The sequence below is a fragment of the Tricharina praecox genome (assembly GCF_024521635.1).
Source record: "Tricharina praecox strain CBS 144465 chromosome Unknown BZA05scaffold_20, whole genome shotgun sequence".
Taxonomy (NCBI): Eukaryota; Fungi; Ascomycota; class Pezizomycetes; order Pezizales; family Pyronemataceae; genus Tricharina; species Tricharina praecox.
The window spans coordinates 88,242-107,235 of record NW_026250422.1 but is presented as its reverse complement, the minus strand read 5'-3'; the positions used below and the strand labels follow the sequence as shown (position 1 = coordinate 107,235).

At 56.4% G+C, this 18,994-nt stretch overlaps 5 protein-coding genes across 5 annotated transcripts; 3 read left to right on the top strand and 2 right to left on the bottom strand.

Moving 5' to 3' along the window:
• The first annotated feature begins 93 nt into the window (after positions 1–93).
• BZA05DRAFT_404138 (uncharacterized protein) lies at positions 94–1,552 on the top strand. Its single transcript, XM_051484268.1, has 2 exons — positions 94–1,006; positions 1,060–1,552. Exons 1-2 carry the CDS (start codon positions 343–345, stop codon positions 1,446–1,448), a joined length of 1,053 nt encoding a protein of 350 aa, XP_051337463.1. The 5' UTR covers positions 94–342; the 3' UTR covers positions 1,449–1,552.
• Positions 1,553–3,752: 2,200 nt separating this feature from the next.
• BZA05DRAFT_117866 (uncharacterized protein) lies at positions 3,753–5,513 on the bottom strand. Its single transcript, XM_051478650.1, has 2 exons — positions 3,882–5,513; positions 3,753–3,793 (listed from the first exon to the last, which is right to left on the bottom strand). The coding sequence occupies exon 1, from the start codon at positions 5,061–5,063 to the stop codon at positions 3,948–3,950; it is 1,116 nt and encodes a 371-aa protein (XP_051337462.1). The 5' UTR covers positions 5,064–5,513; the 3' UTR covers positions 3,753–3,793; positions 3,882–3,947.
• Positions 5,514–8,696: 3,183 nt separating this feature from the next.
• On the top strand, positions 8,697–10,112 carry BZA05DRAFT_404132 (uncharacterized protein). Its single transcript, XM_051484267.1, has 3 exons — positions 8,697–8,851; positions 8,912–9,636; positions 9,716–10,112. Exons 1-3 carry the CDS (start codon positions 8,847–8,849, stop codon positions 9,850–9,852), a joined length of 867 nt encoding a protein of 288 aa, XP_051337461.1. The 5' UTR covers positions 8,697–8,846; the 3' UTR covers positions 9,853–10,112.
• Positions 10,113–11,315: 1,203 nt separating this feature from the next.
• Positions 11,316–13,344, bottom strand: BZA05DRAFT_117794 (uncharacterized protein). The gene is made up of 5 exons (XM_051478649.1): positions 12,796–13,344; positions 12,501–12,727; positions 12,317–12,453; positions 12,153–12,247; positions 11,316–12,103 (listed from the first exon to the last, which is right to left on the bottom strand). Exons 1-5 carry the CDS (start codon positions 12,946–12,948, stop codon positions 11,414–11,416), a joined length of 1,302 nt encoding a protein of 433 aa, XP_051337460.1. The 5' UTR covers positions 12,949–13,344; the 3' UTR covers positions 11,316–11,413.
• Positions 13,345–15,640: 2,296 nt separating this feature from the next.
• BZA05DRAFT_117788 (uncharacterized protein) lies at positions 15,641–18,175 on the top strand. Its single transcript, XM_051478648.1, has 2 exons — positions 15,641–16,173; positions 16,362–18,175. Exons 1-2 carry the CDS (start codon positions 16,119–16,121, stop codon positions 18,125–18,127), a joined length of 1,821 nt encoding a protein of 606 aa, XP_051337459.1. The 5' UTR covers positions 15,641–16,118; the 3' UTR covers positions 18,128–18,175.
• Positions 18,176–18,994: the final 819 nt, after the last annotated feature.

Below are 18,994 nucleotides of genomic sequence, written 5' to 3'. Positions count from 1 at the left end.
TAGTAGAGTGTGACCTCGAACTTTGCTGCGCATGGAGCGGGTCACAGAGTTCATGTAAGGTGAACATATTTAACTGGTTGCACCGTAGGCAACCACCAACACGCCAATGGCACACCACCCTCTCGAGTCTCCTCCCGCTGAAGAAGAAGTTGAGCACTCCAGCCAGTGCGTTCTATTACCAGACACAGCTCTGCCAGCCCCGCCTGGAGTTTCTTCCTATATTCCTGACAGCTATCTCCCGCTAGGAGGGCTTGACCGACTTGCTTGCTTGCCATCTACTCACCAGAGCACTGGATTCCGGCGATTTCTAATCGCCCCTCCTCCCAGCTCCAGCGATTCGCCATGTCGGTGCTTCTGAATCTGCGAAAACGCCAGGACGACCACCGGAACGACTCCAGCTCGGGAGCGCCCACGCTGACACTACCACCAGGGCGGCAGAGTTCACAACCACGAGGAGGCAGCCGCCAGTGCAAGCCCGGCTGCATAGCGGCCAGCGTTCTCGGCGTCTTCGGCTTCCTCCTGATCATGACCGTGGTCGGCGTCTGGCTGCTCGGTCGCCGGCGGAAATTCGCGCTGTTCCCACCGACCCTTTGGAACGACGGCGGGATATCACCCCGCCGCAACCGCACGACCGCTAAGGAAGACGTGGTTCTCCCCGATCTCGAGCCGGAGTGGGCCGGGCTGCCTGTGGACGACGCCACGATCCTGCGGCGGTTCAAGGAGATCGACGACAGGATCTCCAGCCACGTCTTCGACTTCTACATTCTCGACGAAGAGGTGGTGGAGGGTGAAGAGCTGCGCGCCGTGCCGCATGATAAGCGTCGCAGCGTCGTCCACCACCTCTCGCATTTCGAGTACCTGGTCGCCCTCGAGGACGCCCGCGTGTATGCCCTCCGGGCGGCGCTGGGCGGCATTATCCTCGAGGCCTTCGATAAGGGTGCGTTCTTTACCGATCGCTATACCGAACACAACATCGAGGGCGGGAAGCTCACCAGTAATCGTGCGGGTTAGTTCGTGGCTCGCGGATGATCCAGATGGTCAGATGCTGATTCCAAGCAGACAACAGCCCGGCGGGCTACCATGAAGCCCGTGAACGGACCATCCTGAGGCTGGCGCAAGTGGTGCACGACCTGCTGAGCCCCTTTGTCTCGACGAAGACGTCGTCCGACCTCTGTCTACAGAGTCTAGAATCTGTGGTCCGATCCGTTGCCCAGTTCGCCGAGATCATCGAGCGACAGCCGGCAACATTCGAGCTGGTATGGACGGCCAAAGGCTTCACAGAGCGTAAAAAGGTCCCCTTCCGCGAAGAGGAGATGGAGGTTGCGGTGACGATAGCGGGAGACCGGAAGCGCGATCCGAAGGTTCGTGGGGTTGTGTTTCCGGGTCTGGAGAAAACGGTGGATTTGGAAACTCTCTTGTTGGTGAGGATTCAGGTTTTGATGTATTAGATCCTGCCGGCTTGCGGGTTTCTTCTCTTGATTCTACTTACTGCGGAGGAGGATTTATATCATGTACAAACGATTGGAACAATCGATGACTCGTCTACTCGTTCTTTGCGGGCTTGTTGTGCGGGATCTGTGGCCAGACTATCTCCCGTGTGGCCTGACGGCCACGTCTCTTCAAAGGCTGTCAACGAGCATATGCGACATAAGCTAGTTTTGCGGACGGCTCTTTTTCCAACGCCCCTCCAGACCGGCGGCGGGATCGGGAGGAGGTCACACACAGAAGAAAGAGAAGATAGAGGTTGATGGTGTATTCTGTAGGGGATGATCGAGAAAGAAGAAGAAGAAGCTTAAACCCCCGCCATGGCCGCCAACATTGATGCCCACTACTAACCACATTCGTTCTCTCCCGCCGACAACAGTCCTCATTCACTTTCTCTACTTCCTCCTCTCGCCAACAACTCCACAACTTGCTCCGCCACAACAGCCAAACCAACTACTACACGAACTACAACATCTAACAGTATGAAAAACAGCGTGACGTTGGGTCTGTCCACACCCATCGAGCATAGAATGGAAAACAAATACTCCTCCGCTTGGCCTTTCAAGCATGGGGCCTCATCGTGCGATGTTGCCATGCCTAATCGCGGTGCACTCTTGGAACTTGAAACGAAAGTCAGTCGTACTCCTATGTAGCCTGGCTGAATTCACTTACACAAAATCAATGTATCAATGAGGATCCGTTTCTCTTCAATCGTCAATGTCGGACAGCAGCGAATGCTTCCCATGCTTTCGAAGACCATGTCTGGGCCATCGAAGGCGGCGAGTCACGAAGTCATTTCCTCAACCGCCCAGAATATCTGGAAAAAATGACCATTCCGACGTGGGCCGCCGTCTTTGCCAAAGCAGCGCAAGAGGTGAGGCGAATGGGCGATGTAGGCTTCGTGACCTCGCCAGGGTACTGCTCGAAGATGGCGAACCCGAGGGTGAATATGAGGCTGATGAAGACCACGCAAAGCACCTTCAGCAGGCTTCCCAAGTCTAGTGCTGTGGCATGGCTGGTGGGGATTCGGGCAAATAGGTCGTCTATGGGAGAGAAGTCTGAAGATGGGGAAGAGGAGTAGTGGACGGAGTTGGTCGTCTTCGGTAGAAAGTGGATCGGAATAGAAGAGAGGAAAGAGGGGATATGGACGTTGGTCGTCAGGAGTCTAAGCAGACACTACCGAGGGGGGGAACCAGGGCAGATTTCGCAGATGGCAATGGCATTGGCGATGGTACCCTGGTGTGCCGCCAGCATCATGGCTATTTGAGGTGGAAGCTGCATGCAACAGTTGGAGCAGTTGTTCGTGTGAGGAAAGAGGAGAGATGGACGTTGGTCGTCTTCGGTAGAAAATGGATTGGAATAAAAGAGAGGAAAGAGGGATGTGGACGTTAGTCGTCTATTAGGGAGATGGTGACCGATAGAGGAGGAGGAGGAGGAGGAGGAGGAGGAGGAGGAAGAGGGGGAGAGGCCCAGTTTAAGTAGCCCTCCTCCCCCCCTGCTCGACCCCGCCATGGCCGCCAACGTTGGAGTCGGCCAAAGTTGGAGCCCACCAACGTTGAAGTCGGCCAAAGTTGAAGCCCACTACTAACCACATTCGTTTCCTCCCGCCGACAGCTCCTCCTCTCGCTCCACTACACCGTCCTCTGAGCTCTCAAGCCAGTGGGCTGGAGGGGGGAGGACGAAAGGATCCACATCTGATCAAGCTCTTTCGATTCAAGTCCCCACACATGCATGGCCACTAGATAGGAGGTACACTGATGCCGTCCATCCCCATCGATCGTAGACTTCTAGAACCCTCGCCACTCCGCCTCCCCCCCATGTAGGAGTGCAAAGCAGATCCCGACGTACACGTAATCTAGAGTGCAAAGGCCATGCGAGCCCCATCATTCACCTCACCGAAGAAAAGAAACAGTATTTTCCATAGAGACCCTGATGCCTGCCGTTCACCACTGCTGGTATCGACGTATCGTATCGTTGACTTCTGGAAACCTCGCCGCTCCGCAGCGGCAAAACCCCTCTCTACTCTCTCTACTTAATGCAGGAGTACAAACAAAAAGAAACAGTATTTTCCCCAGAACCCCCACCGCTTTGTCTTTGTGCCCGTTCCCATCCCCCCATCCCTCCGATCCCTCTGCCAACTGTGTATTACCTAGTATGTAGAGTGTAATACATGGCGCCGCTGATCGCGCAACCTCGCAGCGGCAGCGGTAACTAGCTTGCTAAGCACCATCGCCCCTCGGACCACTCTGCAGTGTACCACAAGCCTCGGGAGCCATCCTTCCTTCCCTCCTTCCTTCCTTCCTTCCTCCTTCCTTCCTTCCTTCCTCCTTCCTTCCTTCCCTCCTTCCTTCCTTCCTTCCCTCCTTCCTTCCTTCCCTCCTTCCTTCCTTCCTTCCCTCCTTCCTTCCTTCCTTCCCTACCTAGGCTTCGTAGCTCACTCCATCACCAATCTCCACTCCACGCTAATCGTTCTCCTGCAGTCTCCACAAAGCCTGGATGCGCTGGATCCGCTGGTCCTGAGCGTACTGGTTGTCCAGATCGGCTGCCAAATCGTAGTCGCGAGGAGAAGGTATCCACTGCGGGTGCGGGGGGTACGGCGCCGAGTGTCTTTGCTCAAAGGCGGGCGATGGCGGTGGTGGTGGCCGCGGCGGCGGTGGTTGTGGCTGCCCGTACGGCGTTGTGGGTGCCGATTGTGTGCCGCAGTACTGGCCCGATGGGGTGTAGAACTGTGTCGGGGATGCCCGTTGCGTGCAGTACGGCTCCGATGTGCGGCGCTGGTCGTAGGGCGGTATGGGTGGTGGTGGTGGCCGTGGTAGCGCGTAGTAGTCTGGCTCCAGGCTTTGGTAGAAGTATGGCGGCGCGGGCATGTCCACCCCGTATGCTGCCGCCGCCGCCTGCTGCGGCGTGGTCGTCTGGCCGTCGCCGGTTCTGTACTCGGTCTCCCCCCTCCACCGCTCCGACGACCGAGCCGACGACCGAGTCGGCTGGATCGAGACACCGGCGTCCGCGCCTGCATCGTCGTCCTGCCAGCCGTCGCCCTGGATCACTTTCAACGCCGCGGGGCCATATCGCACTCCCATATCGATTTTCATCGCGCGGTTGACCTCAGCGCCCATAGCCTTGACATCTGCGACCTTCTCGTGGATGATCGCGACGACCTCGAACGTAAGTCTCTGCTGGAGGGCGGCGAGGTTCTGATTAAAGAAGTTAAGTTTTCGCTCGAGCTGCACGGTATCTCCGTTCGCGAGCGACGACTTCTGCCAGATGCGGGACCTGAGCGACTTCCCGAGCTTCCGGGTGATGTCCTGCATTATGGCATCGAAGTTGTCGAGGTCGTTCTCGCACCGCCGCAGCTCCCGCGTGTACCGCTCCAGCAGCTCCACCGGAAACGCCTTGCCCTTGCCCTCGAACGTGCCCCGCAGATTGCGCAGCGTCGTTGCTGACTGCTCGAAGTAGTAGAGCAGCGCGTCGTGCTCTACCCCCGCCCGCTGCAGGCTCGATATGTACGAGAGGATCTTGGACGTGAGCGCTATTATCACGCCGACCGCGCTGATGGTTATCGTTACTGGCTCCGGCATCACGACTTAGTTCCTAGGCGGGTTCGAGGGAGAAACAGGTGGAAATTCTCCGGAGGTTCGGTGGACTGCTCGGAGGGGCGGAGCCGGCGGGTCTGTGGTTTCTAGGATATATCGGCTTCAAGTATCCAGAGCAACGGGATGTCGCTGGCGAGGTCTAGGGAGCTGCTAACAGCACGCGCATTGCGCAGTGGCTGCTCTAGTTATTTGCGGGGCAGTCGCCAGTCGAGACTCGAGGGCCAGCACTGAGGTCCGAGCACACCGCCGGCAAGCATCAGTCACCGGGGAGGTGAATGTCGTTCCGCTTTCGCTAAGTTGGAGTGTTCAGCCCTGAGTCCAGTGGGTGCGGGCTCCAATCACCGCGGGTTTGATAATGGCGGTAGGGTCACAGATAGTAACTCCGGGTCACCACACACGAGGCCGAGTGACCTGCAGAGTGTGGGATGATCGTTCATCTGCGAATACGGACCTATCAAGTGGCCGACCGCAGTGAGGCACACTCCCCGCGAGCAGCCCTCACCTTCTGCATACCAAGGAATTCCGTTGTTTCCATGAGGAGAACCTGAGAAGATCGACACCCCGTCGAGAGCACGCTGATCTCCACTCTAGAGTCCACAGTACACACCGGCAGGAAACCGGTAGGTAGTACGCAAGGGATCCAGTCACAGTAAGAACTCTACCATACGATGTTGCTACGCCGGTGCATCAATCATTCCGAGCGAACTGCTCGCTCCGGGTTCCCCCTTCAGACCTGCAGTGCCGAGTGCAGACTGCGACCTACCTGACTGGATGCCGGTATTCATGTGACATCCCGCGCTGGGCGCCAAAACACCTTCCTTCCTGACTGCGTGTAGAGTAGAGTGATGAGATCGACAGAGCGGAGCGAAGTCGGCGCACCTAAAGCCTACTGCCCACAGCCTTCAGTGCAGTGCAGTGCAGTGCGATGTGCACTGTGCGAACAAGACGAACGAGACGAACGAGACGAACTAGACGGACAAGACGGACCACGACACAGAACAGTTCCAGAGCCCCAGTCCCAGCCAAACTGCCAAACAGCGTCTGCCACATCTACCGGGTATCGTATACCGTCGCCCAGACCTAAATACCGCCCATCGCCTGGTACCGAGCCACGCCATCTGCTTACGCTTACGCTGCATGCACTCCCCTCGATCCCTCAGTCCCGCCGGTCCGCCGGTTCGCTGAAGAGAAGGGTGTTCTAACTTCTTACTCACGTAACGCCAGGGTCGCTCGCAGAGTCGCGGGGATGTTGTCTTGTCCTGTCTCGTCTTGTGTTGTCTTGTGCCGTGCGTAGTGCGCAGGTCTCGTTCGCTGATAGGCTGGTAGGTAGGTCGCCACCGGTGCATCGCAGCACGGCTTGTAGAGTCTGTAGAGCATGTAGAGTATGTGGAGTATGTGGAGTCTGTAGAGCATGTGGAATATGTGGAGTATGTGGAGTCTGTAGAGCATGTGGAGCATGTGGAGTATGTGGAGTATGTAGAGCATGTGGAGCATGTGGAGTATGTGGAGTATGTGGAGCATAAACTTCTTACGTACCAGGTGCATATGTTGGTAGCACAGGCTCGCGACTTGCAACAGCAACATCCTGATTCGGCACTGGCACAGGCAGGCAGGATGGCAGCACGCCGAAACTTGGAAGCCCCGTCACCGACTGCAACCACGTAGAGTTCTCCTCAATAGAAGGAGAAAGAAAAACAAAGCACAGCTTGGGAATCCCGTCAGCTGCAGTAGAGTAGGTATTCCGAATTCGCATGAAGAGAGCAGAGAGCAACCCGTGTTCTCGAAAGAAAAGAAAAGAAAAACCACCACCACCACCACCGAGCAGAGATCACGATTGGATGCATGCCCACCGCAGTTTGGCGATCGTGATTGGATGCATGCCCACCGCAGTTTGAGTTTCCCACGGGTGGTTTCTAAGAGCAGAGATCACGATTGGATGCATGCCCACCGCAGTTTGGCGATCGCGATTGGATGCATTCCCACCGCAGTTTGAGTTTTCCACAGGTGGTTTCTAAAAGCACACACACCAGTGCACCAGTGGCCGTACGTAAATGATTCCGGAATCTGGTGGGGGGAGGAGGGGGGCCGACGGGTGACCTGGCGTGTCCGTGGGATATGGGACATGGGATATCACTCGGCGCGGTCGATGGTTGCGAGCAGTCAGCCGTGACGGCCGCTGTACTCTACTCTATATGTTTATAATGTCATGATCTGGCTATCTAGGTCGCATGAGATTGGTGAGTAAACAAAAACAAGTCGTGATAGGAACTCCCTACGTTGTCAGAACAAAGTTGCTACGGTACGGTACTGTATGAGGCGTACGTGCTCCACCTTCGTGCTCCGTACTCTACTTTACAAAGCGTATTCCCAAGCCGCACTCACACATCAGCTGCAACCAAGATCGACACTGGCGGTCACTACTCTATATACGGTGCGCTGTGGCTGTTCTCCAATTATCTTCCAAGTTCGATTTCCAACCCGCAGTGCGCAGTGCGCACCCCCCCGCCACCACGACGACACTTGGCGGCGCGCTCTCAACTACCGGTGTTCTGCATATGTGCCTACCTGCCTAGTAGGTATGACTCGGTTTAGCCATGTGCACTTGGAATTGCTCTGCACTGCAGCTTTATTCTTCGAGATTCTTCGAGATCTGCCTACTGATCCAGCATTTGGCATGGCTTTGAAATGCAAAAGTCTCGGGATCTGGAGCTCGACCTTGCGTTGTTCGATACCTACCGTACCTATCTTGGTCGTGGCAATACACAAATATAGAGTACGAACACCCCCCTTCCCGACGCCTGTGTCCGGACCGTGCCTGGACTTCCCAGTGTGATTCACCAGCCCCCTCCCCCTCCTTTTTACCGGCGAAAGATACGGAGGTCCAGCTTACCGCCGAGTGATAGTGGGTGCATGACCTTGGAACCGTCAGTGACACATGTTCTTTCTCTCCCTCTTGCACACATCATTTTATCTCGGTGCTATTTACGTACCACTACTTCCTTCTACAATCTCTGAATCTAGAGGCCGTCCGTCATCCCAATTTTCGATGTCGCCATCGCTTCTGGCTGCATAATTCTCACGCGTGTTGAACGGAGACTTATACAGGTGCCTCTACAAACAATGCAAGAAATCCAAAATCCCATTTCATGAATCCCATGTATGCGAGTGATGATGGTCAGAAATTCCCCATCTCGTCATAGTGCGACATCCATGTCGCGTAGTCACGTCAGAGGTGGTCCCAGACTACGGGATGCGGCTCCGCCGAAGCGACCTCGCCGCAAACCCAAACACAACAACGCGACCTCCGACCCGCACAACGGCACCCCCGTCACCCGACGAACAACACAACCGACTTGACCACGCACGACCCGCACAGCAATGGCGGACCTCTTCCTGCCCCAACCCCACCGCCTAAGCGATGGCGCATCGTCCTCCTCATCCAGCCTGTCGTCCCCTCCCTCCGCCACGAAACGCGCGTTCGGCGGTTTCGACACCATGAGCAAACCTCCCATCAAGCCAGGGCCAGCCAGCGAGGTCTTTAGGAAACCAGCGTTGACGGCGGCCGCTCTGCGGCACCCCCACGCCCTCCCTCCCGTCGCGCGCGAAGCCACCCCCGAGCTCGACGACGCGGCGAAAGCGCGCAGGGCGCAGGAAGACGAGATCTACGCGGACGAGCTCGCGATCCAGCAGCTCGAGGCGGAGATCGCAAAGCTGGAGGCTGCGCAAGCCCAGGAGCGGGGAAAAGCAAAATCAAACGATCAAGACTCAATGATGTATGTGTCCGCGGTGCGCAGTTGCCCCCCACACACACACCCCCGCTGATGCCGAAGCAGCACCCGCCTCCTCGCCGCCAACGACGCCTCATTCGCCTCGCTCCCACCCACGCCCACCTTCGACTTCGACGCGGCCGTCGCAGACGCGGCGATCCCGTCCGCGCTGCCCCTGCCCGTCTCCAACCCGCTCCCCCAACTACGCGCCTTCTCCGCGCTAACCTTCACCAAATCCTTGGTCACGCCGCTCCCGCCCGGCTTGAACCGGCAGCACCAGATCGTGGGGTACGCAGGCGCGCCCATCGCGGCGCTGACGTTCCAAGTCTCGCTCGTGGTGTCCGCGCACGAAGAGACGGTCGAGGAGCTGTACTGCTCCGTTAGTCAGTGGGCGCGTGGCGAACTCACGCCCGTCATCAAGGAGTGCGCGGGCGCGCGTGATCCAAAGGTCCTGCTGTGGGCGATCAGCACGTACCAGCCGCTGGCGCTCAAGCGCGCGAAGGTGTGGGCGCGGCTGTGTTGGCGGTACCCGGGACTGCTGCCGCAGTACGCTCCCGGGAGCAAGAGGATCAGCAAAAAGGCAAAGGCAAAGGCGAAGGCACATAAACCCTCGCCCCGAGAGATCAATGCCCTGCTCGGTGAGCGGGTGCTATGCTTTCGCCCCAGAAGTGCGGGGAAGGGGGACAAGGGGAAGAGATCGCTGGAGTTCGTGGTGCGGTGGAGTATAGGCGTCGATGAGGTCGGCGAGGCCGTAAGCACTGTTGATGGCGATGCAAGGGTGCCGGGCGTTTGTGAGTGCACTCCCACTCCTCATCCCTCCTCTTCGCAGGAAGCGTAGGAAGGAAGCGCAGACTAACCGGGCTCACTCAGGGACACAAATCGACGCGGACGGAAACCTGGCCAGGGTAGCGCCGCTGTTCAAGGACCTTGTCGCCGAACGAGGCGTCTTCGAGGCTGTCAAGTGTATGGTCGGATTACTGTTTCCGCACGAGGAGCCGCGGGAGTGACACCGCAGTAGTAGGAGTCATCTCATATGTTTGCAATTTGCATGGGTTGGTTGCTTGGTTGGGCAGGCGTTTTGGGGTGTTTTTGTAAATTATTCTTTGAGCTCTTTGAGGCTGGAGCTCGTCAATTTCAACTGAGATACCAGGTGGGTGGGTGGGATGAATAGGTGAATAGAGGAACTGTTTGTAACTTGTTGCACCGGTGGACGCGGAACTGGGATGGATTCGTGAGGCGGATTGACAACGGGACTTCATGAGATGGCACTCGCGAGTACCTGCGTATGGCGGTGTGAGCTGCCGTGAGATGGAGTAATGGCTGAGTGACTACTGCGTAGCCTCCGTCGCGAAACGGCCATGCTACAGAGCAGCCAAAGGAGGCTTCAGAACTTCTGGATTGGTATCGTCGTCGTTTACGTGGTTACATGTTTACATATAGCATCACTCGGTTTCAAATGCCGCGCACAAAACTTTTTGGTTTCCGGAAGTTGTTCCTCTACTCTTGCTTCATTGCTGGGACAGGCCGGGGGCGGAGAGCGGAGGCCAGGGAAAGCCACATCAGGCTACCTACCTGATGAAAGTCGGGTTGGAAAGTGGCGTGGAAACGGGGTATTGCCATAATCTACATACCTGGTGGGGAGGTAGGTAAGCCTTCTTCACCAGGGTATTGGAATTACATGATGTACATATTACACGTATCAAGGCACGATCCTACACTACTCGTACTACACTCCAGAGTAGGTGCCTGGTGGGCAGGTATCAGCGGGCAGACGATGTACTGTACTGCATGGTACTATATACAGAGTAGAACCGTTACGCCTGGCGGGCATGATATGTAGAGTAGGTAGGTAGGTAGGTAGGTAGGTAGGCACTGTAGGCACCTTCATCCCCGCCCTCGTCTTCTCCCTTCTTCGCTAAACCACCTAACCACCTTCAGGCTTCACCGAAGCGAACCGAGCCGATGTGCGGGCGGCAGAGTAGATCCTGGCCATCCGTGTTTCAGTGGCTACATGAGTGCTTCCTACCGTACTGCGTGGCGGCGTATGGTTCGTTGCTGTGATCACTACAGTAACTGTAGTCTCTGGCTTGCGTGCGGATATCTCTCTTCTTGAATATACTACCGGTATATATAGTGAAGTAGATACAAAAGTCGAGTAAACCAAGCCACAATGCCTCAAAAAGACACCGTCTCAAGAAGTGAAGGGACCGCAATGATTGTGCCGACGCTCGAGCACGCTCGTTGGCTGTAGTATGGTATGCATGTGTATATATGGTATGTAGTATATGTCTGCCCGAGAGCCTCAGCTCTGCAAAGGTATTTTCCGTCCAAAGGCATGCGAAAGGCACCCGGTCAAACAGAATTGTACAAGGAAGAAAGAAAGGAGCCGGTAGACACCTACATGACAGAAGTATGTCCGCCTCGGAAGAAAAGAAAGCATAGGCCGTAACCCCCCCCCCCCCCCCCCCCGCCCCCACCGAACTGAAAACAAAACACCATTCCCATCTATATCGAAAAGCAGCAGACCCGACCCAACCCTTCCCTTCCCTCGACCACCCCAGCCCGCCACTACCGCGGCGGCGACCGAACCGTCGCCCCCGCTGTCTCGCACTTAACGGTGTACCCCGGGCGACCGTCGAAGGCGGTAGGGAACGACATCCTCCTAGTATCGCTAGGGCCGTATTCGAGGTCGTCTGTGTTTCTCCCGTCGGTGCCGCCGCGATCGCGGGTATCAAGGCTAGCGGAACGCTGCGTTCCGGTAGTGGAGGTGACGAACTCCTTCGTGACGCTGATGCCGTTGAGGGTTGGCGAGCCCTGGCCGCGGGTGACGGGGGGGACGTTGTCGACGATGCGCTCGGCGCTGTCGCCGCCGCCGAGCGTGGTCAGCCCGATCGACATCAGGTTCATCTTCCGCCGCGCGGGCTTCGACGGCTTCATCGAGTCGCCGCCGGCCATGTTGTGTGAGCCGCCCATCGAGTGCTTGTTCGACGACCCCCCCAGCGCCGAGGATAGCACCGAGGACTGCACTTTGGCCACGGTGCGCGCAAAGAGCGGGTAGATCATTGGGATGTTGCCGATCACAGCCGCGACGAACGTTTCGCGGACCGCCCAGGAGCCGGCTTGGGCGGCACCGTTGACCGGGTCGGCGATGATCAGCGCGCACCGGAGGATTCCGGCGATGATGACGAAGATTCCGCCCGAAAACATGATTAGGAGGAGAGCCTTGCGCTTGGGAGTTATGTTGGCTTTCCACAGCAGCTGGTGGGGGTCAGTTCTGCTTGGTCCGAAATGCGGGGGAAAGCCTTACAGGAAGCGGGATGGACATCAGATAGAGATCCGTAATGACGTTGAGTACAACCGTTACATAAAGGTTGATCTTTGAGATGGCGGGTTGGCAGTGGTCTGCGGAAGCATATCAGCACGATCCCTCAATCGCCGTGTGTGCGAGCTGGCACTGGGATAGGTACTCACTGCGCGGATCGGGATAAATCTGCCAGTTCTTCTCGTACGGCAAGCATCCCAAGTGGATACTGAGCAGCGTCACGACATACGTGACACCGATGGAGGCATATGCGATGTTGATGCGCATATTCATATGCAGACCCACGCTGTTGATCATCAGCACCACCCTCTCCCATAAGATGCAGCAACTCACGTCAATCGCGAGTAGAACTTTGCCATCGCCAGCTTCAAGCTCCACAAGAGACAGGTGTACAGACTCCAGCCGACAAGCTGAGTCTTGCTGCCGCCGATTCGCTTGTCCCACTCTGGATCCGATGGCTTCAGCGTTCTGCGCTGTTCGTCGGTCATGCCATTGTTTGCGAGGCCCAAGTAGATGGCGACGACGGTGTAGGCGGCAAAGGTCTCGAGGGCGTATACTATCTTTTTCCCCCCGGGGCGGTAAGTCAGATGGGGGTTAAGAGCCGACGCGGAACGGTGCACATATTCACCCCCGCAAAGACCATGATGTAATCATCGAGGGCAAGGTTTCGAAAGCCCACGGAGCTCCATCGCGCGTATGTTCGTAGGACGATGATGGAGATTGCTATGCCAAGGAGCGTGAAGGCCTCCGTGATGAAGGCGTCTACCGGGCCTCCCGCCATCGTGAGTGTCGGGTGGTTGTATACGGCGTCGCCAAGTTGAGATGCAGCTGTACGTAGAAGTTTTGACGTCGGGAATCCGCGATGAGGTGAATGGCGGTGGGCTGATGAGGTGCGATCCCAGGCACTCGGTGGAAAATAGTGGCCAGTGGGCCTGAGACGATGAGAACGGCGAAACGAACGATCCGGGGGAGACGGATTAAAGGAGAGGACCTGGGCTGCGCTATAAAAGAATGCAGACGGGAGAAAGCCTCAAGGCGGATGCCGATTCGTTGGTACGGTACTATGGAGTGCGGTATGGTATGGTCGACTGGCCAGAAACCCGGAATTTCTGAACATATAGCAGGTACCCAGTTATCCCCAGGACGGCCAATTGCACCCATGAAGTGGCCGCTGTTTTAAGAAATCCTCGGTAGTCACTTGGTTCCAGTCCCTGACGGTATGTAGTATAGTAGGTATACTAGTACCTACACTCACCGCCAAACCACAGGAGGCTAGAGCCTGATATTTGGCCAACGTGGGGAGCTCTGAAGAATTCCGAGCCTCGTGGGGGTGATTTGACTCTATATGCTAGAGTACCTATAGCATAGTTACTGGTAGCCTAATTCTCGTCGAGTTCGTAAGAAGAAGACCCACACAGGCTCCACGTCCGCGCACGCACGCCCGCAAAACTCGAGCAGCACCGCATCATCTCGATCGCCACCAGTAGTCAGGTTTCCCCGGCACCACCGGTACGGGTACACAGAACATCTTGCAAGCGAATTTGTTGTGAAATGTGTGGATTCCTGGTGTGTATTATACCACTTCATAAGAAGGAGACGAAAACGAAGACGAAGATACAGAAGATGGACATGCAGAAGAAGAAGAAGTTGAAGTTGAAGAATCCCGCAGACATGGATGGAGGCGCACCTTCACGCCGCTTAAGCTTGCTTCAGTCTGGCGCGGGACGACGCCTCCCACTCTACTTCCCACTTCGACGGCACACACAAAACGCACATCGCAGCCACAAAAGGCAGAATATTCTCGCTCTCGTTCACCACCCACCGGGAACCCATAAACTCCTGCCACTCCCAGACGGCAGTGGCAGTGCCGAGTATCCGGTCGACGGGACGGAGAAAGCCATCAGCCTGCCTTTCCCGACAGTCGGCTGCTGTAGATGGCGACAGCCCCCCGCCCCACAACACCCCTATCTCGGGCTCCTGCGATGATGTCGCCGTCGCCTCTGGAGCCTGTTCTCTCGCTTACCCCCTGCCCCATTCGCGAGCACTCTGCTGACAGGCGCTTCCAGAGATGCAACGACGACCAATCAAGTTCCAACATATAAACAAATCCCTACGTATAAAAATCCCGACGTTTCTGTATCATCTGCACTCCCACGATCGGGATCCGACGGTGGCTCGAGAGCAAGCCATCTCCAAGGATGGGGCAATTATTCATAGGTACTTACGGGCCTGCCTACAGTAGTCATCGCTAGCGGAGGTGATCGGCTGTTGCGAACTTGCAAGTTGCGGTGGGCCACGTTGTGTGCACTGGCCTCCTGGAGGAACGAGGCTAGAGTACTTGTGGACCTCTTACCTAAGGACTTCATGGTTGTATGGAGTTATACATCTGGCCCAGGTGCTCTAATGTGCACACACAGGCTGTCGGTTCAACCTGAAAAGGCTGTAGAGTCATATCTACTACTCATCCGGGACCTCAGGTCGAAGTGTATGTGCACAATGTGCAAAATGTGAATGTGCAACTGTGCAAATGTGCAATCGCAATGTGCAATCGCAATGTGCAAAATATGCGAATATTCAATGTGCAATTGTACAATGCCAAGCTCTATACTCCCGAATAGCGTACGCACTACCACGTACTTCCGCCGTCCGGGTGTCCACTGTCAGTTGGGATGCACCTAGAAAAGTAGGAGGTAGGTTCTAGCCAGTAGTCCTCGGCCGGACTGCTTTCCGCCCAGGATCATGACATGTCTGAATTTTTCAAACTGCAGCACTCATCCGATTTCTATATGAAGAATACCTACATAGGTGCCCACATTACACACATATATACATAGCAGTCAAGTTGTTAGTGGAGTGGACTCTGGTGTGATACTCCAACTCCTCTAACTAGATACCTACTCTAACCACTCTTGAGGAGGTCGTCCTAGAAGGTCCAACGACGCCTACCTACTCTGGCTGGATAAATGTCGGTACTTCACTCGCACAATTCCCAGTACCGGTACCGGTATACCTATAGGGCTTCGAGTTATATGTGAAGCCCGAAGGGCGCACTGCACGAGTATCTATCTAGATGTAGGTACGACGGAGCAGTCGTCCGCCCTTCCTTCTTTTTTTGTGGAGCAGAATTTCTCGGTAGATGTATCATACTACTATAGGTATAGCACCTATAGTAGTACAAACCCACACCACCAAGCCCCCCCCCCCCCCCCCCCTCCCCCCACCAGCACCAGGGCCTGTCTCGTCTGGTCTGGCCACTTTAAGCACTTGCAAGAATTATGGTAAGTTATGGTAACTTCCGGGATGAAGAATCTGGGATGAAGCATCTGGTTAAAACAGCGAGCAAATGGGCTTTTCGCATCTGATAGGCACGTGTGTGATTCGTCAACCCCAACCTTTCCCAGGTCCAGTTCCACAATTCGGATTCGGCGATGGTTTCGCCTGCTACATACGGTACGTACGCACTATCACTCGTCCCTAGTTGCTAGTAGTTAATAAAATAGCCGGTTGCGGCCACATCGCTCTGGACAGGGAAGATCTCTCCACTTATTCGGACTCCCCTAGATGAGATGGGGCGTCCTCGGGATGGCAATAGTTACATGATGGCTATACCTAGCACGTGTGCGTACTGTGAATATGTGCAATGTATGTACCTACATAGGTAGCGGCGGGACTCCCCCTTCCCCCCCTCAATTAAAAGGGACAATCGCGCACCCCCAACCTCCGATCATCTCCGGCATGTTTACACGCTCTCCTCATATTTCCACCGAGAAGAACGCACGCATCACTGCCGCGTCGTCGAATCAGATCCTGTCCTGTCCCCCGGGTCCCCGTTCGCACACGCATCACACACACTCACGCTCCGGAGTCCGAGAGCTAGAATCCAGACATACCTGAAACGGAATCCCCCAGACTAAATAAAAAAACCCTCATACATACATTCGGAGATTCACGATGGAAACAGTTTCCCCTCCTCCTGCTCCTCTGGACTTGGTGATCATTGGTGCCGGTCGGTCTCGCTCCTTCCTCCCCCATTCCCCATTCCATGGCTCCTCCCCCTCGCGGATCCAGCTTCTCGGCGGGCCGTCGGCAACTGCCATGGCATTTCCCCCTTCGTTTCACACCGGACCGAGGCTGCTGCTCGGCGGTTTTTTTAGAGGGCTCAATCGCTGACGTACTATGGTCGATGATGCACAGGATGGCACGGTCTGATCACCGCCAAAACGTATCTGGAGGTGAACCCGACGGCGCGCGTGGCAATCCTCGACAAATCGGCGACGATCGGCGGTGTATGGGCCGAGCACCGGCTGTACCCGGGGCTCAAGACCAACAACATGCTGGGCACGTATGAGTACTCGGACGCGCCCATGACGGGCGACAACGATTTTGGCGTTAAGCCTGGCCAACACATCCCCGGAACTGTCGTCCACGAGTATCTCGAGTGCTTTGCCGAGAAGTTCGATATTCTGAAGCTATGCCGGTTCGGGGAGGCGGTGACCGTGGCCGAGAAGTTGGACGATGCGGCCGGGTGGGTCTTGACGGTCGAGAAGTCGACGGCCGAGGATCGGGGTGAGCCCGCGTGCTATAAGCTCTCGACTAAGAAGATGGTCGTAGCTACCGGGTTGACGTCGCAGCCGTTCCTTCCCACGTTCCCGGGCGAGGAAGGATTTGAGGCGCCCATCATCCACTGCGGTAATCTGCTGGACAAGTCGGAGGAGCTGTTCGCCTCGGCTACCAACGTTGTCGTCTTTGGCGGAACCAAGTCGGCGTGGGATGCCGCTTACGCGTTCGCCACCAGGGGGATCCACGTCGATTGGGTCATCCGCGAGTCGGGACACGGGCCGACATGGATGGCACCGCCATACGTGACGCCGATGAAGAAGTGGCTCGAGAAGCTCGTTACCACCCGTCTCCTTACGTGGTTGAGCCCGTGCGCGTGGGGCGAGGCCGACGGATTCACCAATCCTCGGTGGTTCCTTCACAACACGGCGGTCGGACGTACCATCACCAAGGGATTCTGGGGTATCCTCGGAAGCGACGTGATCGCCCTCAACGAGTACGACAAACACCCCGAGACCGCGAAGCTGAAGCCCTGGGTCGACGCCTTCTGGATCGCCTCGGGGCTCAGCATCCTCAACTACCCGACGAATTTCTTCGACCTCGTCAAGGAAGGCAAAATCTCTGTGCACATCACTGAGATCACGAACCTGACCGCGAAGACCGTCCACGTCCAGGACTCGGCCTCCGAAACCCCCACCACGCTCCACGCCGACGCACTGATCTGCTCCACCGGCTGGAAATTCCACCCCGCAATGAAATTCATCTCCTCCAGTGGGATGGCTCTCGACACGCAGCTCGGGCTGCCACATCACGACTCCGAGGCCGAAACCGACGACCCGGCCACCACGGCAGTGGACAAAGAGATTATGGATCGCTTCCCGATACTCCAGGATCGCCCAAAGATGAACCCCAAGCTCACCCCGCTCCGCAGAACCAGCGAAGCAGAGGGCGACATCAACCGCGGATTCAGCCTGTACCGCTTCATGGTGCCTCCGGCACTGATCCACGACCGCACCGTGGTCTTCAACGGGATGGTGCAAACGATCTGCACGCCAATGGTGGCGCAGGCGCAAGCGCTGTGGCTCACCGCCTACCTCGACGGAAAGCTCCAGACCGTCAGCAGCGACGGCAGCGGCGAAGAGGACAAGACGCTCGAGGACACGGTGCTGCGCGAGACGGCACTGCACACGCGGTTCGGCAAGTGGCGGTATCCGGGCGGCTACGGGGCCCGGTACCCGGATTTCGTGTTTGATGCGATTCCATATATCGACCTGTTGCTGGGCGATGTGGGATTGTCGGGAAGGCGCAAGGGAGGCGTGATCAGCGAGTGCTTTACGCCATACGGACCAGAGGATTACAGAGGGCTGGTGGACGAGTGGAAGAAGACACAGGCGCAGGCGTAGATACCCATTGGTTGAGTTCTGTTCTGTTCTTTTCTTTCTTTCTTCTTTCTTTGTTTCTTTCTTCATGTCTTTCGCCAATTCGGCTGTGTATAATAGTTAATCAATTCTTTTTTTCCGGAGTCTCCACACATTTTTCAGTGTCCACGGTCCATCGGACATTCCAGCAAGAGCAAGATTGTAGTGGGCCCAAGCATCCCGCCAACCAGAAGATGGAGCTCTCCAGAGTCCGGCTGGACGGCCCATCTTGCGGGGATTCCGGAGTTTTGCAGCGCAGATCTGGACTCTGGGAGTCTGGGGCGGGGAAATTCGAGGAATCGATAGCCTCCATACTAGTGCATCCTTCCGAGTCGATTCGCACTCGCACTCGCGAGCCATCCTTGTATAGAAACACCGTGGGAGGCGGAGTTCTGGAGTTGTGGATGTGGAGTACGGGACCGATCGGCGATGAGGATAGTTGGTTAGCACAGTGCGCTCCAGACTCTGGTGATGTGAGCTAGGTGACTAACTCCTCAGACCTCTAGTGGCTGAGATTTGCCACAGCTGAAGTTAGATACTGTGGAGTATGCCCGGTCTCCCCGGTTCCGATCCGCGCTTTGACCTCACCGGCGAGACTGCCAGTGGCGCTCCTTCCTTCATCGTCATCGTCGGTGGCGGTGGAGATGGTGGAGATGGTGGTGGCCGCGGGATCGGATCGCGATGGCGGATCACCAACCTGGAACGCACGGATGGCTGCACGATAGTTATGGGCGGTTATAGAGGGGGAGGAGAGGCCGCTGTCCAACATCGTGTCGTGTCTTGTCGGAGTACATACTCTAGATGGTACTCTAGAGTAGGTACTGAGAGACCCAAGAACAGGTGTGGTCAAAG